General features: G+C 42.0%; 1 protein-coding gene across 4 annotated transcripts in view; it reads right to left on the bottom strand.

The window, feature by feature from the left end:
• kdm6a (lysine (K)-specific demethylase 6A) overlaps positions 1 to 27,558 on the bottom strand; it is a 218,775-nt gene that overhangs the window by 147,881 nt on the left and 43,336 nt on the right. For all 4 annotated transcript variants that reach the window (XM_059968281.1, XM_059968283.1, XM_059968282.1 and 1 more), the window contains exon 5: positions 22,008 to 22,066. In XM_059968281.1, the coding sequence (XP_059824264.1) occupies positions 22,008 to 22,066 (59 nt within the window). The remainder of the gene's footprint in view (positions 1 to 22,007; positions 22,067 to 27,558) is intronic.

Below are 27,558 nucleotides of genomic sequence, written 5' to 3'. Positions count from 1 at the left end.
TATGGGCAAACATGCAATGATTACATTTGAAGATGGTCAAGAGGCCAGAATTAGAGAAGCACAGCTTTTTCCATAGGGTTAAAAATATCCTGGAGATTAAAACAGGGAACAACAGTCACTGAGATTGCACTACTTTATTTAAAAAGGCATTGCTTAACTGAAAGCTAACCTATCATAGCAATAATGGGTACAGGAAACATATTAATTAATAAATAGCTAGCAGATTCTGGACAAGCTTGAGAAATAAAACAAAGTACTTTTCCAGGGGTGCAGGGAGTGCATAGTGGAGAAAGTATGAAATGTACAGACATAGGATGAGAGCAGGTATGAATGTACAGTATTGATGGTCAAAAATTTAGTTTGCGCTAGTAATACATCACTAGATCTTTAAATGACTATGTTAATACTCACCAAGAAATTGAAGTTATTTTTACATTCTTTACTTGAAGTTCAAAGTCACTTAGACAACAAAAGCAATAGCTTATCTTCTAGTGTCTTCAGTTCTATCTGCTGATCAATCAGATCAAAGTTTCTTAATCAACTCTCATTGTCCTTAATTTCTCCTTGTAGGCCAAAATACATCAATCATTAATGACTGAGCACACAGAGGCCCAAAAATGTTTCCTACGTTTTCCCTACATTCACAATTGTTTGATGAAAAAACTCATCTCAATCATAAGATTTCATTCCAAAACTATGACTCTCCACAATTTTGTAAACTTGAAGGGCACAATTATTCAATTTCAAAGTGGGGCTTAACTGCAACATTGTATCCATTCGTAACCAAAGTAAACAATGATAAACCCTGAACTCCACTATTTTCTTGCTAAAACTCCACATAATTACAGATTAACATCCATTCCCTGCAACATTTGCTATAGAGGCCAGCTTGCAACCTGCCTTCCTCACTTGCTGTATCTTTTTCTCTTGCATAATTCATTCCGTCTACAATTTGTGACAGAAACACAAACCGACATTTGCTAGATTCTTATCCAAAATTTCTGAGTGCACTGTGATTGAGCTGGGCAGCAGTCTGCAATCACAAGTGGAGCAACGTAGAAAAAAAGGCTGGAGGAACTCAGCAGGTCAGGCAGCATCTACTGAAATGAATAAACAGTTCACGTTTTGGGCTAAATCTCTTCATCAGGACTGGAAAGGAAAGGGGCAGGCGCCAAACAAAAAAGTGGGTGGAGGGGAAGGAGGATAAGCTAGGAGGTGATATGATCGAATTTACCCTGAAACTTGAGAAGGAGAAGCTAAATTCAGTTATACCAGTATTAGAGTAGAGTAAAGGGAGTCACAGAGGCACAAGAAAGGAGTTGGCCAGAAATGAATAGGAAAAAAAACACTCAGGGATGGTGGCAGAGCACCAGCAACCAGAATTTTAGGAGGTATATACATCCCAATGAGGAAGAAGTATTCTTAAGGAAAGACGACACAAACATGTCAACAAGAGAACCCAAAGCCAAAATAAAAACTTGGAGAGGGCACATGATAGAGCAAAAATTCGTGGGAAGAGGATTGGGAAACTTCTAAAAACCAACAGCAGGCAACTAAAAAAGTCATTAATATGATTGGCATATTCCATCTATACCTTCTTACAGAGGATACCAAAAGTGGAAAACAGGCAAGAGTGGAGAGGTGGTAATGGGAAACAAGAAAATGGCGTACAAACTAATAAGTATTTTGTGTCAGTCTTCACAAGCAGTATGGTGGAAGTTCAAGGCGTTAGGAAATATGAAGTATGTGAAGTTACTTTAACTAGAGAGAAGGTTCTTGGGAAACTGAAAGGACTGAAGGTAGACAGGTCACCTGGACCAGATAGTGTACACCTCAGGGTTCTGAAAGTAGTGGCTGAAGAGATCGTGGAGTAATGATCTTTCAAGAATCACTAGATCCTGGAATGCCTCTGGAAGTCTGATCTCAGTGGTTAGGAAGATGCTGGAATCTATTGTTAAGGGTGTGGCTTCAGGGTACTTGAAGGAACATTAAAGAATATGCCACAGTCAGCATGGTTTCCTCAAAGGAAAATCTACTGGAATTCTCTGAAGAAATAACAACCCAGGTGTAGTGTTCTTGCACAGGTGTAAACTCTGAACTAAACACCAAGTATAAACTGGTCAATGAGAGGCGATCACAGTAAGATTAACCGTTTACTGTTCACTCTTCCACATTAACGTATGGTGAAAACTGTTGATAAAACAATACAAAATATATACAGTATTTGTTTTCTTCTTGGCATCACATTTACATCATAAATACTTGCAAAAGTAAAACTACAACAACTATATTGCATTAAAGTGCAACATACAGTCAGAATCTACCTACCCCATCGACTGGCTTTAAATACACTTCAACACAAACTATCCGCAACTCTTTAAATAACAAAGAACATAAACTTTATCAACCATTACTTTTAACAGAATCAGCGTTAACATTTTTACTTCAACATATCGATTATCTTATGAACTTACGGCGTTGCTTCTCTGATGTTTCTTAGTGCAGAGAAAGAAAACTTTTCTCACGCTGAACCTGCACACACAACCCCCTCCTTCCCGTTTCTCCAAACTGGTATTTTCCCACAGGACACAGCAAAACCGGGTGTGACGTCATCGCATGCCGCGATATATCACAGACAACAAATTTACTTTCAACAACCTTAACTTTAACTAAAAAATAATTACAAATGAATTACTAAAGCGAAAATATAATAAACTAGACAAATGCCTTAAAGGCAACACACTCCCCGCATGACCTTCGTAAGGTCATTATGAACATAATACAGAACTTCAGTCTCTAAATCAGTCTTTAGGTAGAAGTAGAACGACTTCTGCAACTGGCCTTTGGTAAGTTTTCACAACACCTTGGTCAGAAGTTTTCAACTCAACCTTCCCTACATGTCCAACTCTACTAGGGAATGTGGCAGTGACTCTGGCCATGTGAATGAGGAACACAAGTCCTCTCACTAAAGAATTCAAAATGGAGAACCGCTGAAAGCATTCGTTAGTACGTATTGATTCTTCGAGGTATTGATTCTTCCTGTTTGTATTTGCGGCCGAATTTCCGAGTCTCTTTCAGGTTCGATCAGCTCAAATGTCTCGCTCATTTGAGTTTTTTCTGTTGGTGGCTGATACAGAAAGGGGCTCCAGAGAACCAGGATGTCTGCACCAGATGGGATGCAGGTAAGGATCTCGATGCGTGGTCTGCAGGGTTATCCTCGATAAATACATAATGCCATTGTTCAGGCTTTGATGACAGGCAGATACATTGAACTCTATCATGAACGTACCCACAGAAATGTTTTGATTCATTAGAAATATAACCAAGCACTACTTTGCTATCTGTGTAGAATTTGATATTGTCCAGCTCTAGGTCTAGCTCGTCCTGGATAAGATCCGCCATTTCCTCAGCCAGGACAGCTGCGCACAGTTCAAGCCTTGGAATAGTCGGCTTGGACTGAGGAGTGAGCTTCATCTTACCAGTTACAAATCCTACTTCAACTTGACCATCCTTCCCGACCACTTTCAAGTAAGCCACAGCACCGATGGCCTTGATAGACGCATCTGAAAAAACACACAATTCTGTGTGCGCTGCCTCGGTGGGTGAGGTCGCAGTGTACCTACATCAGATATGAAGCTGTTCTAGATCTTGAAGTGAATCTCTCCAAACCTCTCATTTGCTTAGCTTGTCTTCTGGTAGGGGAGTATCCCAGTCGGAGAGCTCAGAGGTAAATTCTCTGAGAAGGACTCTTCCCTGGATCGTAACTGGCGCCAGTAGATCCAAGGGATTGAAAACACTGTTGACAGTGGAGAGAACTCCACGGCGGGTGAATGGCTTGATCACGGTCGGCACAGAGAACGTGAATGTGGCAGTTGTAATCTCCCAAAGGAGGCCCAAGCTCCTTTGTGTGGGTATGGTTTCTCCATCTAGATCTAGGTCTTTAATTGCTGGAGCACAGTCATCGTGTGGAAAGGCCTCCATTACTGCCTGACAGTTTAATGCGAACTTGTGCAAGAGGAGGTTTGACTCAGCGAGTGAGGCTTGTGTACGTCGGAGCAGATCGATTGCTTCGTCTTCTTTCTGTAGTGATATCAAGCCATCGTTGACACAAGTGCCTTTCTACAAACTTAATGGCGTCATTGATGTGCTCCTGTGCACTGAAAACGTGGACTTTCATCCGGTACTCAATGACTTCCTTGTTGATATCATTGTCCTTGTGCCATAAGAAATGGAGGAAATTGCGATGGTCCTCCTGTACTAAGAAGCAATGGAACATCTGCTGGATGTCCGCTAAGATTGCGACCTTCTCCTTCCGGAAGCGCAGCAGGACCCCGAGAAGGGCATTGTTGAGGTCGGGGCCTGTGAGGAGCACGTCATTAAGGGAGATACAAGTGCACTGAGCACTGGAGTCAAAGACCACCCTGATCTGATTGGGCTTTTGTGGGTGGTAAACCCCAAACATTGGGAGGAACCAGCACTCTTCATCTTCTCTCAGTGGCGGTGCTATTTCAGCATATCTATTAGCGAAGATCTTCTCCATAAATGCTATGTATTGTTGCTGCATCTCAGGTTTCCTTTTCAGGGTTTTTTTGCAAGGACGTAAACCACTTGACTGCCTGCTTTTTGTTGTTTGGCAAGCGCTGGCATGGTTCTCTGAAAGGTAGTGGGGCAACCCAATTATTTGCTTCGTCTCTAAAGACCTTGGTGTCCATTATTTTTAAGAAGATGATGTCTTGTGCTGATGGAGCAAGTTTATTATCATACTCAGTTTGAGCGAAGACTGACTGTCCCAGCGTCTCGTCGGTTACTTTACATTTGTTAAAGCCTTGTCGTACTTCCTTGATACACATGAAACTTGTGCAGGGTTGAAAAATTGAATGGCAGCCACTCTCTAGCAAATTGGTCTTGAGTGTGTTAACTGTCAGTTTGTGTACATTGCCAAGGCACACCTCTCCTATCACCACCCAGCCCAGATCCAGGAGTTCGGCAAAGGGGGCGTTGTGTGGTCCACTGACCTGCTGCCTGACCTAGTGCTCCTGGAGAACGTCTCTTCCGAGTAGCAGGAGTATTTCTGCTTTTGGGTCCAGTTCTGGGATGTGCTTGGCATTGTGGTGGAGATGCGCCCGCACAGCGTTTGGTGTTGGGATCTCAGTGCAGTTGTTCAAAATTTCATTGCACTCTAAGAGTGGAGGGAGACAGATGACAACTTTATCATCCAGGGACTCGAGCTGGAAGCCTTCTGCCTTCCTTCCATAAGTTTCTGCGCTGCCTGAGCAAGTTCTAAGGTAGTATGGGAACTGATTACTCTCAATGTTGAACAAGTTAAAGATCTCTGGTCTGACTAGTGAGCGATGCCTCTGGTCGTCCAGAATTACATAGGCTTTGATGGCCTTGTCTTTGGCTCCCTTAGGATACACCTTAGTGAGGCAGATCTTTGAACAAGAACGGCTTGACTGACCTTGACCGCAAACTTCTGTGCAGCTCGAGCTGACAACAGTTGTCCTGGAGTGAGCCTCTCCCTCCCCGCCTGTTGTGAGGGTGAAGAAGCTTTGTCGGTTTGTGGTAACGGGCCGGGATGCATGGCCCCATCATGATTAGTGCTATTACATTCCGGGCACTTCACGGGGATCGTACTCTCTCTAGCAAGGTGAGAGGTAGCGGAACAGCATTTAAAACGTTTTTTTTTCTCCTTGAGAAGAGCCATCCTCTCTTCAAGGGGTTTTTTCCTAAACGTTCTGCATTTTTTGAGGGGGTGGGGTTTGTTGTGCAATGGACAATTATTGCTAGGATCATTGTTAGTTGTAGAGACTTCAGTTTTACACACCGAGACAGGTTTATTGATGTTAAAATTATTCGAAGTGGATTTGACTGGCTTGGTGTGAATTGTACTGTTAACTTGACTCATGAAACTAGGGTCGTTTCGATTCTTCGCCTCCTTGCACACAAACCTAGTGAAATACTCAAAGGGAGGAAATCGACCATCGTTCTCTTCCTTGTACTCTGAGCCAACAGACACCCACCTTTCCTGCAGCCCAAATGGAAGTTTGTCCACAATTGGTCTAATCCCGTATGAAGTATCTAGGTATGACAGGCCAGTTAAATAGCCATCTTCTTTAGCGCCTTCAATCTCCATGAGTAGATCTCCAAGCTCTCTTAGCTTAGTGTGGTCTTTGGCTGACACCTTAGGAAAATGTTCCAGGCGTCGAAATAGTGCCATTTCAATAACCTCAGGGGCCGCACAGCACTCCCAAAGTCTCTCCCATGCTTTGTGTAAGGTTAGCTTGGGGTTGTTAATGTACACTGAACGTATGTGTCTCACCTGTTCGCATGATTCTTTTCCCAGCTATTTTGTCATAAGATCCAACTCTTGAGCTGGTCCGAGCTGGACTCCACCAACAGCATTGGTGAATGAGGAGTACCATGCATGGTAATTTTCAGGCTTATCGTCAAACTGGTATAGTCCTAAAGTGACGAGATCTCATCGTGCTAAATACTGTGCCATGGGTTCAGCTGCAAGCCACATGCTGGCTGGGGGAATATGTCAGCGGGTATATGACTGAGGGTGTACATTTGTTATGAGATTTGCTGTTCTAAATTCAGCCTTTGCCTCTTCTCTTGCCAAAGCTGGTAAGTTTGGTGTCAAGAAGTATTTGTCATCTGCCCTTTCATTCTTGAATTTGTCACGAAGTTGCAAGGGTAAATTGTCTTCCTCAGATGGACACGATGCAATTGGGCCTCTCCGAGACTCCTCATGAGGTGGGATGTTAGCATATAATTATGGAGAGGAAGAACGAATCTTCAAATCCACTTGTGATCGGACGTAGTTGCTAGTGCGTTCCAATCTGGTCCTTACTGAAGTAGATTATACTTCATCCAGAACATGCATTTCTTCAGCATTTTCTAATATCTCTGCTTCCACCCTGGCAGCTTCGGCTTCTCGGTGTAGCATCAGCATTTCCAACTCTGACTCTATCCTTACCTATTCCAACTGGTTTTCGGCTTCTCTGGCAGCCGCTTCCATTTTCAATTTTGCTTCCTGTTCAGCATATGATGCTCGGACCTTAGCGGCTTCTGCTTTAGCTCTTGCATGGGCAGTCTTATTTGTTGATGCCCTACTGCTCCTGGCGCTGGATGGCAATGACTTGATGCTGGATTGTGATGCCATCGTAGCACTTGAAGCGCCTGGTAATGCCGCCTTTTCACTGTAGTGTTTTTGCACAGGTGTAAACTCTTAATTAAACACCAAGTATAAACCGGTCAATGAGGCGCGATCCCAGTAAGATTAACCGTTTACTGTTCACTCTTCCACATTAACGTATGGTGAAAACTGTTGATAAAACAATACAAAATATATACAGTATTTGTTTCCTTCTTGGCATCACATTTACATTATAAATACTTGCAAAAGTAAAACTACAACAACTATATTACATTAAAGTGCAACATACAGTCAGAATCTACCTACCCCATCGACTGGCTTTAAATACACTTCAACACAAACTATCCGCAACTCTTTAAATAACAAAGAACATAAACTTTATCAACCATTACTTTTAACAGAATCAGCGTTAACATTTTTACTTCAACATATCGATTATCTTATTAACTTACGGCGTTGCTTCTCTGATGATTCTTAGTGCGTAGAAAGAAAACTTTTCTCACGCTGATCCTGCACACACAACCCCCTCCTTCCCGTTTCTCCAAACTGGTATTTTCCCACAGGACACAGCAAAATCGGGTATGACATCATCGCATACCGCGATATATCACAGACAACGAATTTACTTTCAACAACCTTAACTTTAACTAAAAAATAATTACAAACGAATCACTAAAGCAAAAATATAATAAACTAAACAAATGACTTAAAGGCAACACACCAGGATAGACAAAAGGAGAATCAATTGATGCTGTATACTTGGATTTTCAGAAGGCCTTTAACAAGGTGCCACGCATGAGGCTGCTAACAAGCTACAAGTCCAGCGGCTCATTGGCAGAATGCAAAGAGTGGGAATAAATGGAGCCTTTTCTGGTTGGCTGCCAGTGACTTCTGTGCTGGGACAGGTCCTTTTTACATTATGTGCCAATGCCTTAGATTAGTGGTCACCAACCTTTTTAAGCCCAAGATCCCATACCTCGGCCTTAGTAAAAGGCAAGATCGATCCCACATCAATTAGTTACACACATGTGCACCAGGGCAGAAAAGACCAGAAGTAAAACCCGCAACCCGGAAGTAGAAATAATATATAAACACCGGGGGGGGGGGGTACCCACCTTTTTTTTTGCACTGCCGACTGGCCGAAAGGGGCAGGGGGGTGTTCAACACGACTGGAATACAGTGATACTCAAAGCAGGTTCCTTATGCCCAGTCTATTCTAGTTTTCACAGCTCTTGGCTTCTGTCCCGCCTGCTCACATTTTTTTCCACTGAGAAAACTCAGCGGGTTCGTCTTTAAGTGCTGGGTGCTTAAACTCAGGGTACTGAAGCAGTTTTGAGATATTGCCTCATTGGACAGCCTCCGGGTCCGAACTCAGTCTCCCGCCAGACACCTTGGCCAGGTGCGGCTGGTCGTGGGTGGGTTCAGAAGACAAGTTCAGGGCCGGACATCCCCATACCTGGGCCGCAGCGGTCACAGTCCGGAGAGCGCAGCCGAGCTAGCGGGGAGTGCGACAGAGTGCCCACCTGCCCGCCCCCCGGTAGGATCTATCAGCCAACAAATGTTTGTTTCAGTAGATCACAGCACGGTAGCTGCTCTGATACCTACGAAACACTACGTTCAAATTAGGTCGTCTGTGAATATTTTAGCACCGGGTTCCCCATGAACATTCGGTGTGGTGAACAGGTTCAGAGGAGGCGCTCCAGGCCAGTACTGATGGCACTTCCTGCCGGCCGCCCGAGGCCAAACAGTGATCCCTGGCGCAAGGGTATTGCTGCATTTAATCGCCTGATGACTGATGAGTTCAAGTCCAACAGTGGGCTGACAAGGAATGAGGAAAAGTGCAGCTGACTCATATTGTTTCCTCGCAGCCCGGTGGTTGGGGACCACTGAAGTACACTGTGTAGTGCAGGGGAGCTGTATGCACGCGCACTGGGCAGAAAGAACAGAACTAAAACCCCGCAACCCGGAAACAATCTCTCAACAGTATTTGTGTATTTATTTTTCATTTTTTGTCGGGATCAACTGGGAAAGTCTCAAAGATCGACTAGTCAATCGCGATCAACGGGTTGGCGACCACTACCTTAGATGATGCAATTGATGGCTTTGTTGCAAAGTTTGCTGACAATATGAAGATCAGTGGAGGGGCAAATAGTTTTGAGGAAGAGGAGAGGCTACAGACAGACCTTGACAGATTAGGAGAATAGGCAAAGAAATGGAAGATGAAGTACTCTGAAATGGAACATGTAATAGCTTTCTTGAACAGCATGTTACTGACTACAAGGGAATGTGCTGTCTTCGATCTGGTCCTGTGCAATGAGACAGGTAAAATTAATGATCTTGTACTTAGGGATCCTCTTGGAAAGAGTGATTACAGTATGACTGAATTTCTCATACAAATGCAGGGTGCAACAGTTCAATTTGAAACTAGTGGGATGAAGGAGGATTTGACTAGTGCAGACTGGGAACACACGCTATATGGTGGGACAGTGGAACACTTTCAAAGAAATTCTTCATGGTGCTCAACTAAAGTATATTCCAATTAAAAACAAGGACAGTAAGGATGGGGAGAGCCAGCGTTTGATAACTAAGAAAATAAAAGAAGGCATCAAACTAAAAGCTAGTGTACATAAAGTCACCAAGAGTAGTAGGGAAACTGGAAGATTGGGAAAATTTTAATAAGCAACAAAGTACCACTAAGCGAGCAATAAACAGAGAGAAGTTAGATTATCAAAAATAAACTAGCACAAAATATAAAAACAGATAGTAAAAGTTCCTGTAATTTTATAAAGTGGAAAAGGGTGGCTAAAGTAAATGTAGGTCCCTTGGAAGGCAAGAAGGGAGAATTGTTATTGGGTAAAGAGGAAATGACGATTTTGTATCGGTCTTTATGGTGGAGGACGCCACAGAACGATGTTATGGATGTGATGGGAAATGCGGACCTCATTACAATAGCTATCACAAAAAAAGGGAGTGCTAAGCAAACTTTGCAGGCCTGAAGACAGATAAGTCCCCTGATCCTGATAGAATGCATCCCAGGGCACTGAAAGAAATGGTAGAAGTTATACTAGAGGCTTTGGTGATAATTTACCAAACTTATCTGGACTCTGGGCAAGTCCCCGCAGACTGAAAGTCAGCAAATAACAAACCACCTTTCAAAAATACATGTGGGCAAATAGGCCATTTAGTTTAACATCTGCAGTCGGGAAAAAGTTTGAAGCTATCATTAAAGAAGAAATAGCAAGGCATCTGGAAAGAAATGGATCCATCAGGCGGACACAGCTTGGATTCAGCAAAGGCAAGACCTGTTTGATAAACTTACTGGAGTTCTTTGAGGATATAATGAGCGCAGTGGATAAAGGGGAACAGATGGATGTTATTTACTTGGATTTCCAGAAGGCATTTGATAGGTGCCACATAAAAGATTATCCATAAGGATGCACAGAGTTGGGGGTGATGTATTAGCATGAATAGAAGTTTGGTTATCTAATAGAAAGCAGAGAGTTGGGATACATCTGATTGGCGATCAGTGGTGAGCAGTATGCTGCAGAAGTCAGTGCTGGGCCCACAACTGTTTACGATATACATTAATGATCTGGAAGAGGAGACCGAGAGTAATGCATCTAAGTGCCGTGTAGACAACATCCATTGCCTTCCCTTCATCCACTTTCCTGGTAACTTCCTCGAAAAACTATTAGATTTGCTAAACATGACCTACCACACACAAAGCCATGTTGACTTTCCCTAATAAGTCCTTTTCTTTCTTTATCCATTATCAAGTTGAAACTAATGGTGTTATAATCACTGGAACCAAAGTGTTCCCCTACACACCCGTCACCTGTCCTAACTCATTTCCTAAAAGGAGATCTAATGTTACATCCTCGCTAGTCGGTACATCTATATATTGATCTAGAAAACTTTCCAGAACACATTTTACAAACTCTAACCCATCTAGACCTTTAACAGTATGGGAGTCCCAATCAATATGTGGAAAATTAAAATCCCCTACTATCGCAACTTTATGTTTCCTGCAGTTGTCTGCTCTCTCTCTGCAGATTTGCTCCTCCAATTCTCGCTGACTATTGGGTGGTCTATAATACAACTCCATTAATGTGGTCATACCTTTCCTGTTTCTCAACTCCATCCATATGGCCTCAGTAGACAAGCCCTCTAACCTGCCCCGCCTGAGCACAGCTGTGACATTTTCCCTGACTAGCAATGCCACCTCCCCACCCTTCATCCCTCTGCCTCTATCACGTATGAAACATCAGAACCCTGGAACATTAAGCTGCCAGTCCTGCACCTCCACACCCCCCCCCCCCACCCCGTAGCCAAGTTTCACTGAAGTCTACAATGTCATAATTCCACGTGTCAATGCATGCCCTCAGCTTGTCAGCCTTCCCCACAATACTCCTTACATTGAAATAGACACACCTCAGAAGATTATTACCACCAAACATAATCTTTCTATTTGTGACTTTGCATGAACCTTTAACATCATTTATTTTCACCCCCTCTCCACTATCTGCTCTGGCACTCTGGTTCTCATCCCCCTGCAAATCCAGTTTAAACCCCCTCCACCCCCAAAAGCACCAACAAACCTCCCTGCAAGGATATTGGTCCCCTTGTAGTTCAGGTGTAATCCGTCTCTCTTGTACTATACCTTGAGTTTAGCAAAAGTGGGATGAACCAAAGGAGAAATTGTTGAGGGCGAGGACCAGTTCTGCCTAGTATCCTCTAACAAGAATAGTGGGTATGACTGTGAGGACAGTTTTCTATTCTGGGTGTCAGATATGGGATGTCTGGGAGACGTCCAGCCTCCCTGATGGCCACATTTGTGCCAGGTGTATCGATCTGCAGCTCCTTAGAGACCAAGTTAGTGAACTGGAGCTGCAGCTTGATGACCTTCGGCTTGTAAGGGACAGTGAGGAGGTGACAGACAGGAGCTACAGGCAGGAAGTCACGCTGGGGGCACAGGAGACAGATAAATAGGTAACCATTAGGAGATGGAAAGGAGGAGAGTACCCGTGTCTGTCCCTCTAACAATAAGTACTCCATTTTGAGTACTTTTTTTGGGGGGGGGGGGGGGGGGAGAACAACCTACCAGGGAAGGCAACAGTGGTCGTGCCTCTGACACCGAGTCTAGCCCTGTGGCTCAGAAGGGTAGGGAACGGACGAGGTGGGCAGTGGTAATAGGGGACTCTGCAGTTAGGGGGGGATAGACAGGTGATTCTGTGAGCACGAAAAAGAAACAAGGATGGTAGTTTGCTTCCCAGGTGCCAGGGTTAGTGATGTTTCTGAACATGCCTACAATATCCTGAAATAAGAGGGTGAGCAGCCAGAGGTCGTGGTACATATTGGTACCAATGACATAAATATAAAAAGGGAGGTGAAATATAAAAAGGGAGGTGGTCCTGCAAAGCAGAATACAGGGAGTTAGGAAGAAAGTTGAGAAGTAGGACCTCGAAGGTAGTAATCACAGGATTGCTGTCTGTGCATGCGACAGTGAGTATAGGCATAGAATGAGGCAGAGGATAAATGTGTGGCTGAAGGATTAGAGCAGGGGCAAGGATTCAGATTTCTGGATCATTGGGACCTCTTCTGGGACAGGTGTGACCTATACAAAAAGGACAGGTTACACTTGAATCCCAGAGGGACCAATATCCTGTCGAGGAGGTTTGCTAATGCTATTGGGGAGGGTTTAAACTAGATTTGCAGAGGGGTGGGAACACAAGTAGAGACAGCTTGTAGGGAGTTTGTGAGGAAAGATAGACAAATCAGCCTGATGGTTTAAGATGTGTCTATTTTAATGCAAGGAGCATCATAAACAAGGCAGATGAACTTACAGCGTGAAACAATACATTGAAATATGATGTTGTGGCCATGACAAGAGACTTGGATGTCTCAGGAGCAAGAATGGCTGCTGAGTGTACCAGGCTTTAAATGTTTCATAAAGAACAGAGAGGGAGACAAAAGAGGTGGGGGTGTGGCATTGCTAATAAGGGATAGTGTCACGGCTGTAGAAAAGGAGGAAGTCATGCAGGGATGGTCTACTGAGTCAGTGTGGGTGGAAGTCAGAAACAGCAAAGGGGCAATAACTCTACCGGGCGTGTTTTTTTAAATTAGACCCCCCAATACTAAAAGGGATATCAAGGAGCAGATAGGGAGGCAGATTCTGGAAAGGTGCAATAATAGGGTTGTTGTGATTGGAGATTTTAAACTTTCCTAATATTGATTGGCAACTCCTTAGATCAGGTGGAATTCATTAGGTGTGTTCAGGAAGGATAAACCAATGAGAGTGGAGGCTCTACTTGATCATGTATTGGGAAATGAAACTGGTCAGGTCTCTCAGTGGGAGAGCATTTTGGAGATAGTGACCACAACTCTATCTCCTTCACCATAGTGCTAGAGAGGGATATGAGCATACAATCTGGGAAAACATTTAATTGGGGTAGGAGGAAATATAATGCTATTTGGTAGCATAAACTGGAAGCAGATGTTCTCAGGGAAATGCACAGCAGAAATGTGGCAAATGTTCTGAATAGGTACATTCCATTGAGGCAGGGAAAGGATGGTAGGATTAAAGAACCATGGTGTACAAAGAAAGTCTAGTTAAGAAAAGCTTACAAAAGGTTCCAAGAAATTAGGTACTGTTAGAGCTCTAGAAAATTACAAAGTTGCTAGGAAGGAGCTTAAGAGTGGAATTAGGAGAGCCAGAATGGCCCATGAGAAGGCCTTGGTGAGGAGGATTAAGGAAAACACCAAGGCATTCTACAAGTATGTGAAGAGCAAGAAGATGAGCCATGGATGAATAAGCCCAACCAGGTGCGATAGTGCAAATGGACTGATACGACGTAACAGGGGTACTTAATGAATACTTTGGTATTCACCAGGGAACAAGACCTTAGCAATTGTAAGGATGACTTACAACAGACTGAAATGCTTGAGCATATAGACATTAAGAAAGAGGATGTGCTGGAGCTTTTGAAAAGCACTGTTAGATAAATCACCAGGCCTGGATGAGATATACCCCAGGATACTGTGGGAAGCGAGGGAGGAGTTTTCTGAGCCTCTTGCAATGATCTTTGCATCATCAATAGGGAAGGGACAAGTACAGGATTGGAGGGTTGCAAATGTCACTCCCTTGTTCCAAGAGAATAGAGATAGCCCAGGAAATTATAGACCAGTGAGTCTGATTTGGAGACATATAATCTGATTCGAGATAGTCAGCATGACTTTGTTAAAGGGCAGGTCGGGATGTAACAAAACACACTGATGAAGGCAGAACAGTGAATGCAGTGTAGATGGATTGTAGTAAGGCATTTGATATGGTTCCCTGTGCAAGGCTCCCAGAAAGTAAGGAGGCATGGGATCTAAGGAGACCTTACTTTGTTAATGCACAAGGCGGCAAAGATCGCTATAGGCGGGTCATCTTCTGCATGGAGGTCGATGACCAGTGGCATGCCTCAGGGATCTGTTCTGGGACCCCTACTCTCTGTGATTTTTATGAATGACCTCAATGATGAAGTACAAGGATGGGTTAGAAAGTTTGCTTGAGACACAAAAGTTCGGGGTGTTGTGGATAGTCTAAAGGGTTGTCAGAGGTTACAGCGGGACATTGATAGGATGCAGAACTGGGCTGAGAAGTGGCAGATGGACTTCAACCCAGATAAGTGTGAAGTGGTTCATTTTGGTAGGTCCAATCTGCAGGTTGAGTGTTGTTAAGGTGTATGGTGTGTTCATCAACTGTGGGATTGAGAACCATGAGGTAATGTTGCAGCTATATAGGACCTTAGTCAGGCCCCAATTGTTTCCATCTGTCCATTATCTCTTCTCTTCCCTAATGGTATCCCCTACTGGATGAACTCAATGGCAAGTGATCAGTCAACATTTCATCTGAGTAATGGAGATGATTTACACCGCGCCCCCCACCCCCACAATACTGCCTGACCCGCTGAGTTCCTTGTTCCTGCAGTAGCATATTTTTAAATTTTTTTTGTTTTGCTTCCCTGCCTGCCTCCTTACACTTAGTACATTCTGTCTCCCAACTCCACTCCAACCTGGCTCCATCTGTTAGATGTGGTTACAGGCCCAGGAATTCAAGCTGGGATTGTTTGAATTACAGAAAGCCAAGGATCAGGAGTTCAGTGGAGGTGTAGAGTAGAGAATTAAATTGTCAGAAGCTCAAGGTTACACTTGAGGATAATAAATAAGAGGTTTTAGAAGCAGGATTGAAAAAGTCTTATTGCAATTGTATAGGACCTTGCTGAGACTTCAGTTATGTATTGTGTACAGTTTTGGTCCTGTAATTTAAAAGATGTACTTGCCATTGAAAGAGTACAGCAAAGATTTACTTGAACTGGTTCCCAGGAAGGCAGGTTTACCATATGAAGAGCGGTTGTGCTAATTGGGACTTTGGCACAAAGCCATAGTACAGAAGAATGAAGCATCTAATTGAAATATGTTTTTTTTTCAGGTTGACAGGTTGGATGTAGGAAAGGTGTTTATCCTGCCTAAGGAAGTCTATGGCCAAGGGTCATTGTTAATAAGAGAGAGGCTGTTTTGGATGAGGACGAGAACTTTTCTGATGGTGACAACACTTTGGAACTATCACTGAGTGCGTTGCATTCATTCAAAATAGTGATTGATAGACTTATGGACGTTAAGGTACTTGAAAGATGGTGATGGAAAAAGGCTTTGAAGTAGAGGATTAGTCATAATCTTAAAACAAAAACAGTAGACAGGTTTGAATGCCTATTCCTCTTATTTCTAATATTCTTGTGACTTAGTGGTGACAGTGTGGATGATATGGTTAGGTGGTTAGACTGTTTTGTTGGAGATGATCACTGCTCAGTTCTTACACCTGTGCTTGCAAGCACAATCAACTTCATTTGCTGAGAACATGCAAATGGAATTAAACATTGTATAATCATCCCTATGTCTTGCCTTTTGATGGAAACAAGTTAATGACGGATTATAGTTTAAATCTGTAGAGTAAAGAATTAAATTATCGGAAGCTCAAGGTCACACTTGAGGATTGAACAAAGATCCTTTGCGAAGAGGTTCAATATATACCATGTCCCATCAAATTGAAAGTAGAGGTGTAGTAAGTGATTGAGCAAAAAAATGGAAAGGCATAGATCATAAGAAAAAGGAACATAATTGGGTCAATCAGCCCATTCAATCATGGCAGATTTTTTTAACCCTATTATTCTCTTACTTTCTGCCAGTAACTACTGATCCCCTTTACACTTGAAAACCTATCAACCTCTGCCTCAAATACACCCAATGACATGGCCTTGGCATAGGCTGATGAATGAAACATTAGGACAAGTGATCAAAAATGTGGACAAAAATTGAATTTTTATGGTAACCTCTTAGATAAGGAAGTTGTAGGTACAATTCGATGGATGATATATATAATTGGGTGAGAGCGAGATATAAGGGGGCTGCAGAGGTACAGATAGTGATTACATTATTTGTCAAGGAGAAAAGTGGGGAAGTGATTTTCCAATGTTTTAAACTAACATTGATAAGTGCTGCTATTAAGAGGGATTTCAGTATGTCTGGGTAGGCATTACAAAAAATTAAGGTAGGTTAGAGTTGTTGAAAGGTGACTCCAACTCGAGCTCTGACAGCCCTGGACACCTCTCGACCATAGATATCACCATTGCTAACTGCGGCTCCAAAGACCCCAGGTGACTCCAGACTCTGGAACCCATCACCGTTAGCTCCAGTTTCAACAACCCTGCAAGCCTTTAGACCTCAAGTTAAGCAGCCACTACTCTGGCTCCAGCTTGGACCTTAGCCACCACCACCTCCAGAATGAGATCTTCCTGTCCCCAGATTCCCTGTCCTCCACCACTTTCCAACCCTGGGTCTCAGGTTCTCCCGTCACCTCTTGGGTGCTCAGAGCATCCATCTTCCTCCCACCTTGCCTTCTCTTAGCACCTCAACCATTGCCTCCTTCTTCCCTCTGCTGATGCTACCATTCGCCTCTTCTTCCCGATCCTCCAGCCCAATCCCAGCTGTAATCCCTGCCATGTCTTCACCATTCCCTCTGACCTTCTGTCCTCGGCAAGAGTCTTGTCTTTGTTTCCCTTCGTCGGCACCTCAATGAGTTCTCTGCCCACCATGTCACCAAGCTCTTCCTTTGCCTCTGTCTCCAAGCCCACTTCTTTGACAAAAATTCCCCACCCCACACTGATAACCCCTTCTCCTGTTTCCAACCCTCCTCTTATTTTTGGACACCCTCCTCAAGTTCTCTGAGAGGAGATCTTACATAAACTTAAAATTATGAAAGGGGTAGAAAAGGTTGAGGCAGGAAAGTTGTTTCCACTGATAGCCTCTAGATTTGGGAGAGTAGATTTAGGATGGAGATAAGGAGGAACTGCTTTTCCCCAGAGGGTAGTGAATCTGTGGAATTCTCTGCCCAATGAAACAGTGGAGTCTACCTCAGTAAATATATTTAAGGTTGGATAGATATTTGCACAGAAGGGGAATTAAAGGTTGTGGGGAAAATGCAGGTAGGTGGAGACGAGTCCATGGCAAATCAGCCTTGATCTTATTGAATGGCGGAACAGGCTTGACAGGCCAGATGGCCTACTCCTGCTTCTATTTCTTGTGTTCTTACGTTCTGCCTGCTCTGGATCTTTCCATCTCTAATTGCTGACGTCAGTCAACAGGCTCAACTTTAGCACCCCTCTCTCTCCTCCTCCTTCAATCATAACCCATCTGAACGCACTGTTTCCACTCTCCATTCTAACCCCAACCTTACCATCAAACCTGCAGAAAAAGGGCGTACTGACCTCTACCTTGCTGAGGCAAAGTGGCGACAGAGACACCTGCTCTTACTTGCCCCTTGAAAAGGACTCCACTACAGACTTAGGCCACTGTCCCCTGCACCATCACCAACCTCTTCAACAATGTAGAACTGCCACCAACCCTTACCCTGCACTTCCTGTTTCTACCTCCTATCCAACAACCACAAACCTGACTGTTGAGATAGGCCTGTTATCTCTGCCTGCTCCTGCCCACTGAACTTGTGTCCACATACCATGACCCCAGAATCATTATGTGCACATTTGAATTATAGCCAAAGTTTAATCACCTGACCTTGCTCATTTCCCAAAACTATGTCCAATTAGACTCTCCACATACTGCTTCAACGATGCATGAGATACCACCCCATCTCAGTCGCTTGTATGAAGGAAGACCCATCAATGAGGAAGTTAAGGTTCGCCAATATGATAATCCTGTTGTTTCTACACTTTTGCATAATCTACATATCTGCTCCTCTACCTTTTGCTTGCTATGGAGGTGGGAGAAAAAAACAGTATTAATCCCAGTGTAATTACACTTTTATTACTCAGACTCGGCTCCATCAAAATTGCTTCTCGCTCATGTTATGTCACTATTCTGATAAGTCCTTCTTTTTCCAGTTCAGAAGTAGTTTCACCCAGGGACCAAGACATTTTAAAATAAATATACCAGCACACAGTTTATGTTTCTTTTGTTTGATGAACTGTACTTAGAAAAAAGAAATACAATTATGACTAAAACATTAATTAATCACACAGAAATACGGTTCCTGATCTATAGTCTTTGGAAATCACACCAGCATTTTTCTTAAAAAAAGGCATGAACTAATGCAAACTTGCACTAAATTATTACTTTTAATGAGCACATCATCAAAAAGATGAATGGTCTTGAAAACTTTAGATACACAATATCAGCATTCATATTTTCTAGATATTACACTTACATCAACGATCAAAGCTTACTTCACACAAAACAGCCGAGTCTTTTTTACACCTTCAAATTCATAGGTACTTGTAATGAATGTAATACAGTAACAGCTCTCATTCCTACTGTCCTAATGCTCGAGTTCCACATTCTCTTCTCAACAGTTATAGAATCATAGCAACTTATAGCATAGAAGAATGCAAATTACCATACTGTGTTCATAACACCCGAATTGTTCAGATTAACTCCATTTCCAAATCTCAATCTGCAGCCTTGTGGACTACAAAACATATAAATTTTATTTAAATAAATGAAAGATGGGTTTCTTCTCGTATCAGTCCCTTATAGGCCAGCACAGTGCCAGAAAACAAACTGTTGCCTACTAAGGCATCATGAGTATTCCAGCGATGTTTTCCTTATCCACCACAGCATATATAGTAGAACAGATTAATTTAAACAATGAATTACAGATCCAGTCATCTTCCAGTGAACTCAACGAAGCTCATAGGTAAAGTCAATGGAGAACCACAAAGTTTCGCACGCTTTTGAAGCTACTGCTTTTACAATACAACATTGGTACTCACTTTGCCCAAATACCACAATTATCTGTCACCATTAATGCAAAATACTTTTACAAATGACTTTCCTGTTCAAGACAACAGCTTGAAAATAGGAAATGCATAAAATACACCCCATAAAATGATTCGTCTGAAGCAAATGACATACTTTGGTGCAAAAAGTAGTACATTTATTTGGTTTCTTTGAAATGAATTTTAAATATCAATAGTTAATGCTATGGTAACAAATCAAACTGACTGAAATTAATAAATTATCTTAACAAGGCATTCAACAACACAAATTAAATAGGGTTGTAATACCTGCCTGTAAAGTCATTTATTGTTCTGCATACAACACATAGAAAAATGATTTTTGAAAAAACATGGTGATTAATGCATGAATCTAAACTGCTCTTCTGTTAAAATGAAAGCCAATGTTTTATACACTTTGTTTGGTCTGCGCCCGTCACCCCTCTTGTGGTCAAAACGGCTCTACAAAGTTTTCTACCACTAAGAAGAAATAAGGCACTCCACTGGGTGGGTGTCAGAATTTATTCTAAAGAACACTATCTGTCAAAAACAGCAAGCCACAACCTTGGCAGTTCTCGAAAACTCAACGCTATGCAAAGTTATCGCTGTTACCACAAGCTTCAATAGAATGGTTGTCAGAAAGAACAAACAGTTCTTAGATTATAAATTGTATCCCAAACTGTAAATACCTAACTGCAGAATACCCAAAACTAAAGCACCTACCCAATTTACAACAGAGCTACATTTTACTCACATGAAACTAATGCAAAATTGAAATAGCAGTAAAATAGTTTACCAACCACCTATCTCAGAAACAAGAATACCAGTGAAATAACTACAGTTTAGCAAATCTTAATTAATTCTCTCTCCAATACATTAAAATGGAGATTCTGTACAGATTCATAGTTATTTGAGTGTTCTTACACACTAAACAAGTACAGCACAGTTATATCAAACTTAACCTTTCAAATGAACTAGGCTCATTTTTGATTGGCTCAAGAAATTAAATAAAGATTTTGTAGTTTTATAATATAAATACTCAAACACCATGGTCACAAGAATAACTAACCAAAGAATACCCAATGCACAATTCACCAACAAATCAGCAGGTCAGTAAGTAGCTCAAAATTGTCAGACAATATTCAAAGCCCTTGACACACACTGCATTCTCCACAATGACACAGCATCCAAATTGCAAAAAAAATCCTGAAGGCATATTTGGTTGCAATCTATGGCTGAATGTCCAAACAGACTTGGTGGTGGTGGTGGTGGTGAGAAAAGAAGTCAAGAGATTGCTGAGAGAAAGGAAATCAACTGAGGCTTATCACCTTACAGGTCCCTGCGCCACTCCCGTACTGCTGATGTAAATCATCAAGTAATACTGAAAAGATCTCCCAGAGTTAAACTGACAGAACTGTGCTGGGAGCTGGTTGAAGAGATCACTTAAATTGAGTAAGTGTTGTTAAAATCTGGTTGTTGCAGGAACGTAATCTTATTTATCAAGCAATGCAATGAAGGAGCATTACATGGGAAATTACTCTACCCATCACTGACAAGGAAATTACATTATTAGCACTAGTTCAATTTGCAACTGGAGACATTGCAACTGCATTCCATTCTGGAAGGAACAAATTTTCATTTACATAGCACTGAAGGAATGTGTCATACAACAGAATTTCCTGGCCTAGATCTCATAACCATTTACAAATTTCTTTAATCACCGATATTGCTTAGATAGATAGATAAGATTTGGGGTGCAAATTTTCTCTGCAGCCAAGAATGGTAAAATTTTAGAAGAATAAAATATTTTATTAATTCTATTTTAAAAATTTAGCCATTGGAAAAATGTTAATAACTATATCAAATCTTTCACGACATTAAAGAACGAGTTGTGCTATTTTGAGATTCTGTCAGTTAAAAGGAAAAGTTACTATTAAAAGGAAAAGTTATAAGTTAATGCAAATCCTATTTTAAGCATTTTTCCTTCTGCATTGAAAATGAATTCCCCGATATACATTATTCTTTTGAATCTACAAATATGATTTTTAGTTTTAGCTATTCCCTGCTATTTTAAACTAGACACCATGCAACGTGCAGCATTTACTTCAGAATTACAAGGAAATGGAGTATCGGAGTGACTGGATGACAAGGGACAAGTGTAGGGCTCTTAGCATGTTCAAAATTCAGAGGTTGAAAGGGAAAATTGTAAGAAAAAAAGGGAAAGATTGCAGTAAGCATCTCTTCCTATTTTAACAGGCTGATGGATATAATCCCTTATCCAGTAAGCCAAAATTAGACAAGAAAACTTGTAAAAACAAAAAAAATCCAACATTTATCAACTCAGTAAATAGAAGAAAAATATTTTGCAGTAAGTCCACCAGGCAAATTATTCTGCCATCCCTAAGCAAAGAAGAGCCAAAATTAATCAAAACATTGCCACAAATAGAGTAAATTAATTTCATACATCCCACTATACACATTAATTTCCAACTAAGGAACTGCATAATCATTTTACTCACCACTGAAATGCATTATAACGGAAGTAGACAATACCAAGGCCATATAAAAAGGCAGCATTCTATGGGAGAAGCAAATTTTTAAATATTAACACTGTATTGAACTCAAATAACTATCTTACTATTTATTACAACAGACCAGTACGAGTGAGAACATGTTAACTTGATTATGCATTGCATTCATCCATATGGTAGTACATTCTGTGCAAAAGTACAATATTTTATTTGCACAATAGCTTGAAAACATTGACAATTGCTAATTATATAAGCAATGTTTTGAAAGGTTATAAAGATTACAGACATCACAATTTGAAATTATAAACATTGCTTTCAAAAATCACTCCACTGTTTCACACAACTACAAATTATCAGGAAAAAAATAAGCTGAGAGGCCTAAAATATTTGTCAGAAACACAAGTTTTAAAGAAACCTTACAAAAAAAAAATGGGAAACAAGCTAATGAGGTTTTGGGAGAGAATTCCAAAGCAAAGCTGAAACACACAAGATGCAACTGGCTTTAATGGGGTGACAAGTAGAAATGCAGAAGTTAAAAAAAATTAAGAATAGAAACTAGAGGAATAGAGACCTAATGCAGGCAAATAGGGTTCACAGAGATGGGTGTCACAGTCAGCAGAGACAGGATGCATTAAAGGGTTGCTTCTGTGCTGTACAAATTCACAAAATATTGCAAGGATATTGCATCTGTTAGAACTTGTGCAGTATCACAGAGTAACAAACTGTTGAAACAGAGTAAAATTCTCCACTGAATTAAAGCTGATGATCAGATATAATAACCACTGCCATAACCCATCCCCCTGACAGTTAAGTATTCTAAAGGGAGGATGATGCAACCACAGCAGACAAGAGTTCAGAGCCAGCAGAAAAGCAAAAGAGTGCATAAAATACAGCAAAAATTAGTGGGGAGTTAGAGGATCGGGAGGCTTTTCAAAACCAACAGAGGGTAACAAAAAAAAGAGATAAATATGAAGTAGGAAGGCAAGCTAGCCAATAATATAAAAGATGATACCAAAGGTTTTTGCAGATCATATATAAAGAGTAAAATAGAGGCACAAGTGGAGATTAAACCATTGGAAAATAACACTGGACAGGTAGCAATAGGAGACAAGAAATGGAGGATGTACCTAAGTATTTTGCATCAATCTTCACTGTGGAAGACAACAGTATGCCAAAACTTTGAGAGTGCTGGGGAAGAAGTGAGATATTAATAAAGAGATAAGGCGGTGCTTGGAAAACTGAAAAGTCATCTGGACCTAATGAACTACACTACAGGGTTCTGAAAGAGGAAGATGAAGAGACTGTAGGATTATTGATAGTGATCTTTCAAGAACCACTAGATTCTGGAATGGTTCCAGAGGACTGGAAAATTGCAAAGTCACTCTACCCTTCAAGATGGGAGGAAGGCAAAAGAAAAATTATAGGGCAGTCAGACTAACCTCAATGGCTAGGAAGATATTGGAGTCTATTGTTAGGGATGAAGTTTCAGGCTACTTGGAGGCACATAACAAAATAGGCCAAATTCATCATAGTTTCCTTCAGGGGAAATCTTGCCTGACAAATCTAAATTCTTTGAAGAAATAACAGGCAGGATAGACAAAGGGGAGTCAAAGGATGTTGTTTACTTTGATATTCAAAAGGACTTTGACAAGGTACATCAAATAAAGCTGCTAAATAAGAATAGATCTCATGGTATTACATGAAAAATACAGGTCTACAATCCCTTATCCAAAATTCTTGGGGCCAGTTGCATTTCAGAATTCAAACTTTTCAGATTTCAGAGTCTCTCCTTATTGGTTCTGGGACCCCCCCCCCCCCCCCGCGGATACCAAAAAGCACGTATGATCAAGTCCCTTATTTAAGCTGTCTCAGTGCGGGTGGACTCTAGGACCCTGCGGAGCTCCAGACCTACACACATCCTCCCATATACTTTAAATCATCTCGAGATTACTTGTAATATCTAATACAATTTAAATACCATTTAAATAGCTGGTATACTGTATTGTTTAGGGAATAATGACAAGAAGAAAATTATTTCCAACAAAAACTTCCAATAAAACAAAAATATACAGCTTCAAATGAACCAAATTAAACACATGGTCAGTGACTGATTGGAATAAATGTAAAACGTCACTGTCACTATAAAACTTCAGTAACTTGTCTTTTTGTTTCTTTAAAACATATACAGTGGTAGATCCGACACCATATTCTTCAGTAAGACGCCGCACAGACACACAACAATCAAGTTTCTGCAATAACTCCACTTTCTGCGTTATTGATAATGACAGATGCTTCCTTCTCTTTTTCCTCATTGTTACCCATAGGGGTATCTGCAGCTCTTTTTGATATTTTCACAATGAAATTAAATACAAAGTCTACAGTGAAGACAAAATATCAGCGAACAGCAAATACACGTGTAATCAGTACACGCGCTGAGCCACAGTGACGTCTGGCGGCCTCTGCTAGTGCAGCCACGTCACACCTGAGTGACGTCAGTTGTTGGCAAAAAAAAAACCTCGGTTTTCCGAGCTTTTTGGATCTCAGAATTTCGGATAAGGGATTATGGACCTGTCTGTACTAGCATAGATAAAAGCTTTGCTGATTGGCAGGAATAAAGGAAGCCTTTTCTAGTTGGCTGCTGGAGACTAGTGATGTTCCAGGGTGGTCTTCTTTCAGTGTCACACGGTATGTCAGTGATTTTTATAACGGAATTGATGGTTTTGTAGTCAAGTTTGAAAACAGGTGGCAGGGAATGTAGTGTTTAGGAAACAGAGAAGTTGCAGAAGGACTCAAGACAGATTAGGAGAATGGGCAATGAAGTGGCAGATGAAATATGGTGTAGGGAAGTATATGTCATGCACTCTGACAGAAGGCATAGATCATTTTCTAAATGGGTGCAAATTCAAACATCAAAGGTGCAAAGAGTCTTTGTGCAGTATTCCCTGAAGGCTAACTTGCAGTTTCAGTCAGTGGTAATGAAGGCAAGTGCAACGTTAGCATTCATTTCCAGAGGACTAGAATATAAAAGCCAGTATGTAATGCTGAGGCTTTATAAAGCATTGGTCAAGCTGCACTGGAGAGTACTGTAAGCAGTTCTGGGCACCTTATCTAAGATATGTTGGCATTGGAGAGGCTGCAGAAGAGATCCATGAGAATGATCCCAGGAATGGCTGGGTTTATTTATTTATTGGGATACAGCATGGAATAGGCCCTTACAGCTCTGCAAGTCATGCCACCTAGCAATCCCCCGATTTAACCCGAGCCTAATCATGGGAAAATTTACAATGACCAATTCACCTATCAACCAGTATGTATTTAGACTGTGGGAGGAAACCAGAGCACCCAGAAGAAACCTGCGCAGTCACGGGGAGAACATACAAACTCCTTACAGGCAGCAGTGGGAATTGAACCCGGGTCAACTGTATTCACTGGAGTTTAGAAGCACGAGGGGGGAACATCAATGACACCTATCCAATACTGAATGGGCGAGATAGAGTACAATATTTCCTAAATTAGGTAAGTCCAGGACCAAACAGTACTACCTCAGAATGGAGGGAAGTCCATTTCGAACAGAGATGAAGAAGAACTTCTTTAAACAGGGTGGTGAATTTGTGGAATTAATTGATGCGGGCTGCTGTGGAGACCAACTCATTGGATATATTCAAGCAAAGATTGATAGGTTCTAGATTTTCTTTGGCAGTTTAACTGGGGCACGACTGTGCAAGCGCATGAAAGTTGGACCGTGAGGCAGCGGGAGTATTTAAAGACAACAGTTAGATGGAGCGGGCGACGGAGTAGTGGGAGACAGAGTAGGAAAGCTTTGTCTCGAGAGGCTTGGATGAGCTTCACTCCAAGTGAGGTAAGTCCCGGTAAGTTCTTTTAAAAGGAGAAAGTTTGAAAAGTTGAGGCAAGTATTGGGTAGGTCATGGCAGCTGAGATCGGCCCCGTGGTTTGTTCATCCTGCAGCATGTGGGAAATCAGGGATACTTCCAGTGTCCCTGACGACTATGTGTGCAGGGAGTGTGTCCAGCTGCAGCTTCTGGCAGACTGCATTGAGCGACTGGAGCTGCGATTGGATTCATACTGGTGCATCCGCGATGCTGAGAAAGCTGGGAATAGCACGTTCAGTGAGTTGGCCACACCACAGTTGGCTACACTGGCAGAAAGGGAAGGGGTGGCCAGTAGACAGCGTAGCAGTAGGCAGGTAGTGCAGGAGTCTCCTGAGCTCATCTCCCTCCTCAACAGATATACTGTTGGGGGAGATATCTCATCAGGGGAAGGCAGCAGCAGCCAAGTTCATGGCACCATGGGTGGCTCTGCGGCACAGGAGGGAAGGAAAAGGAGTTGGAGAGCTGTAGTGATAGGGGATTCGATTGTAAGGGGAATAGATAAGCATTTCTGCTGCTGCAAACGAGACTCCAGTTTGGTATGTTGCCTCCCTGGCGCAAGGGTCAAGGATGTCTCTGAGCGGCTGCAGGACATTCTGGAAATGGGAGGGTGAACAGCCAGTGGTCGTGGTGCACGTAGGTACCAACGATATAGGTAAAAAACGGGATGAGGTCCTACAAGGTGAATTTAGGGAGTTAGGAGATAAAAAGTAGGACCACAAAGGTAATAATCTCTGGATTACTACCAGTGCCACATGCTAGTCAGAGTAGAAATAGGAGGATATTTCAGATGAATACGTGGCTTGTAAAATGGTACAAGGGGGAGGGATTCAAATTTCTGGGGCATTGGAACCAGTATAAACAGAACGGTCTGCACCTGGGCTGGACTGGAACCAATGTCCTAGGGGGAGTGTTTGCTACTGCTGTTCAGGAGGATTTAAACTAATGTGGCAGCGGGATGGGAACAAGTGCAGAGAGACAGAGGGGTGTAAAATGAGGGTAGAAGCAAAAAGTAGTAAGGTGAAAAGTAAAGGTGGCAGGCAGGCAAATCCAGGGCAAAAAGCAAAAAGGGCCACTTTTCAATATAATTATATGGGCTAAGAGTGTTGTAAAACAAGCCTGAAGGCTTTGTGTGTCAATGCTAGGAGCATTCGTAACAAGGTGGATGAATTGAATGTGCAGATAGTTATTAATGAATATGATATAGTTGGGATCACAGAGACATGGCTCCAGGGTGACCAAGAATGGGAGCTCAACATCCAGGGATATTCAATATTCACAAGGGATAGACAGGAAAGAAAAGGAGGTGGGGTAGCATTGCTGGTTAGAGAGGAGATTAACGCAATAGAAAGGAAGGACATTAGCCTGGAGGATGTGGAATCAATATGGGTACAGCTGCATAACACTAAGGGGCAGAAAATGCTGGTGGGAGTTGTGTACAGACCACCTAACAGTAGTAGCGAGGTTGGGGATGGCATTAAACAGGAAATTAGAAATGCGTGCAATAAAGGAACAGTAGTTATAATGGGTGACTTCAATCTACATATAGATTGGGTGAACCAAATTGGCAAGGGTGCTGAGGAAGAGGATTTCTTGGAATGTATACGGGATGGTTTTCGGAACGAACATGTCGAGGAACCAACTAGAGAGCA

Source organism: Hypanus sabinus, chromosome 4 (assembly GCF_030144855.1).
Source record: "Hypanus sabinus isolate sHypSab1 chromosome 4, sHypSab1.hap1, whole genome shotgun sequence".
NCBI lineage: Eukaryota > Metazoa > Chordata > Chondrichthyes > Myliobatiformes > Dasyatidae > Hypanus > Hypanus sabinus.
This window is presented reverse-complemented; position numbering and strand designations above follow the sequence as displayed.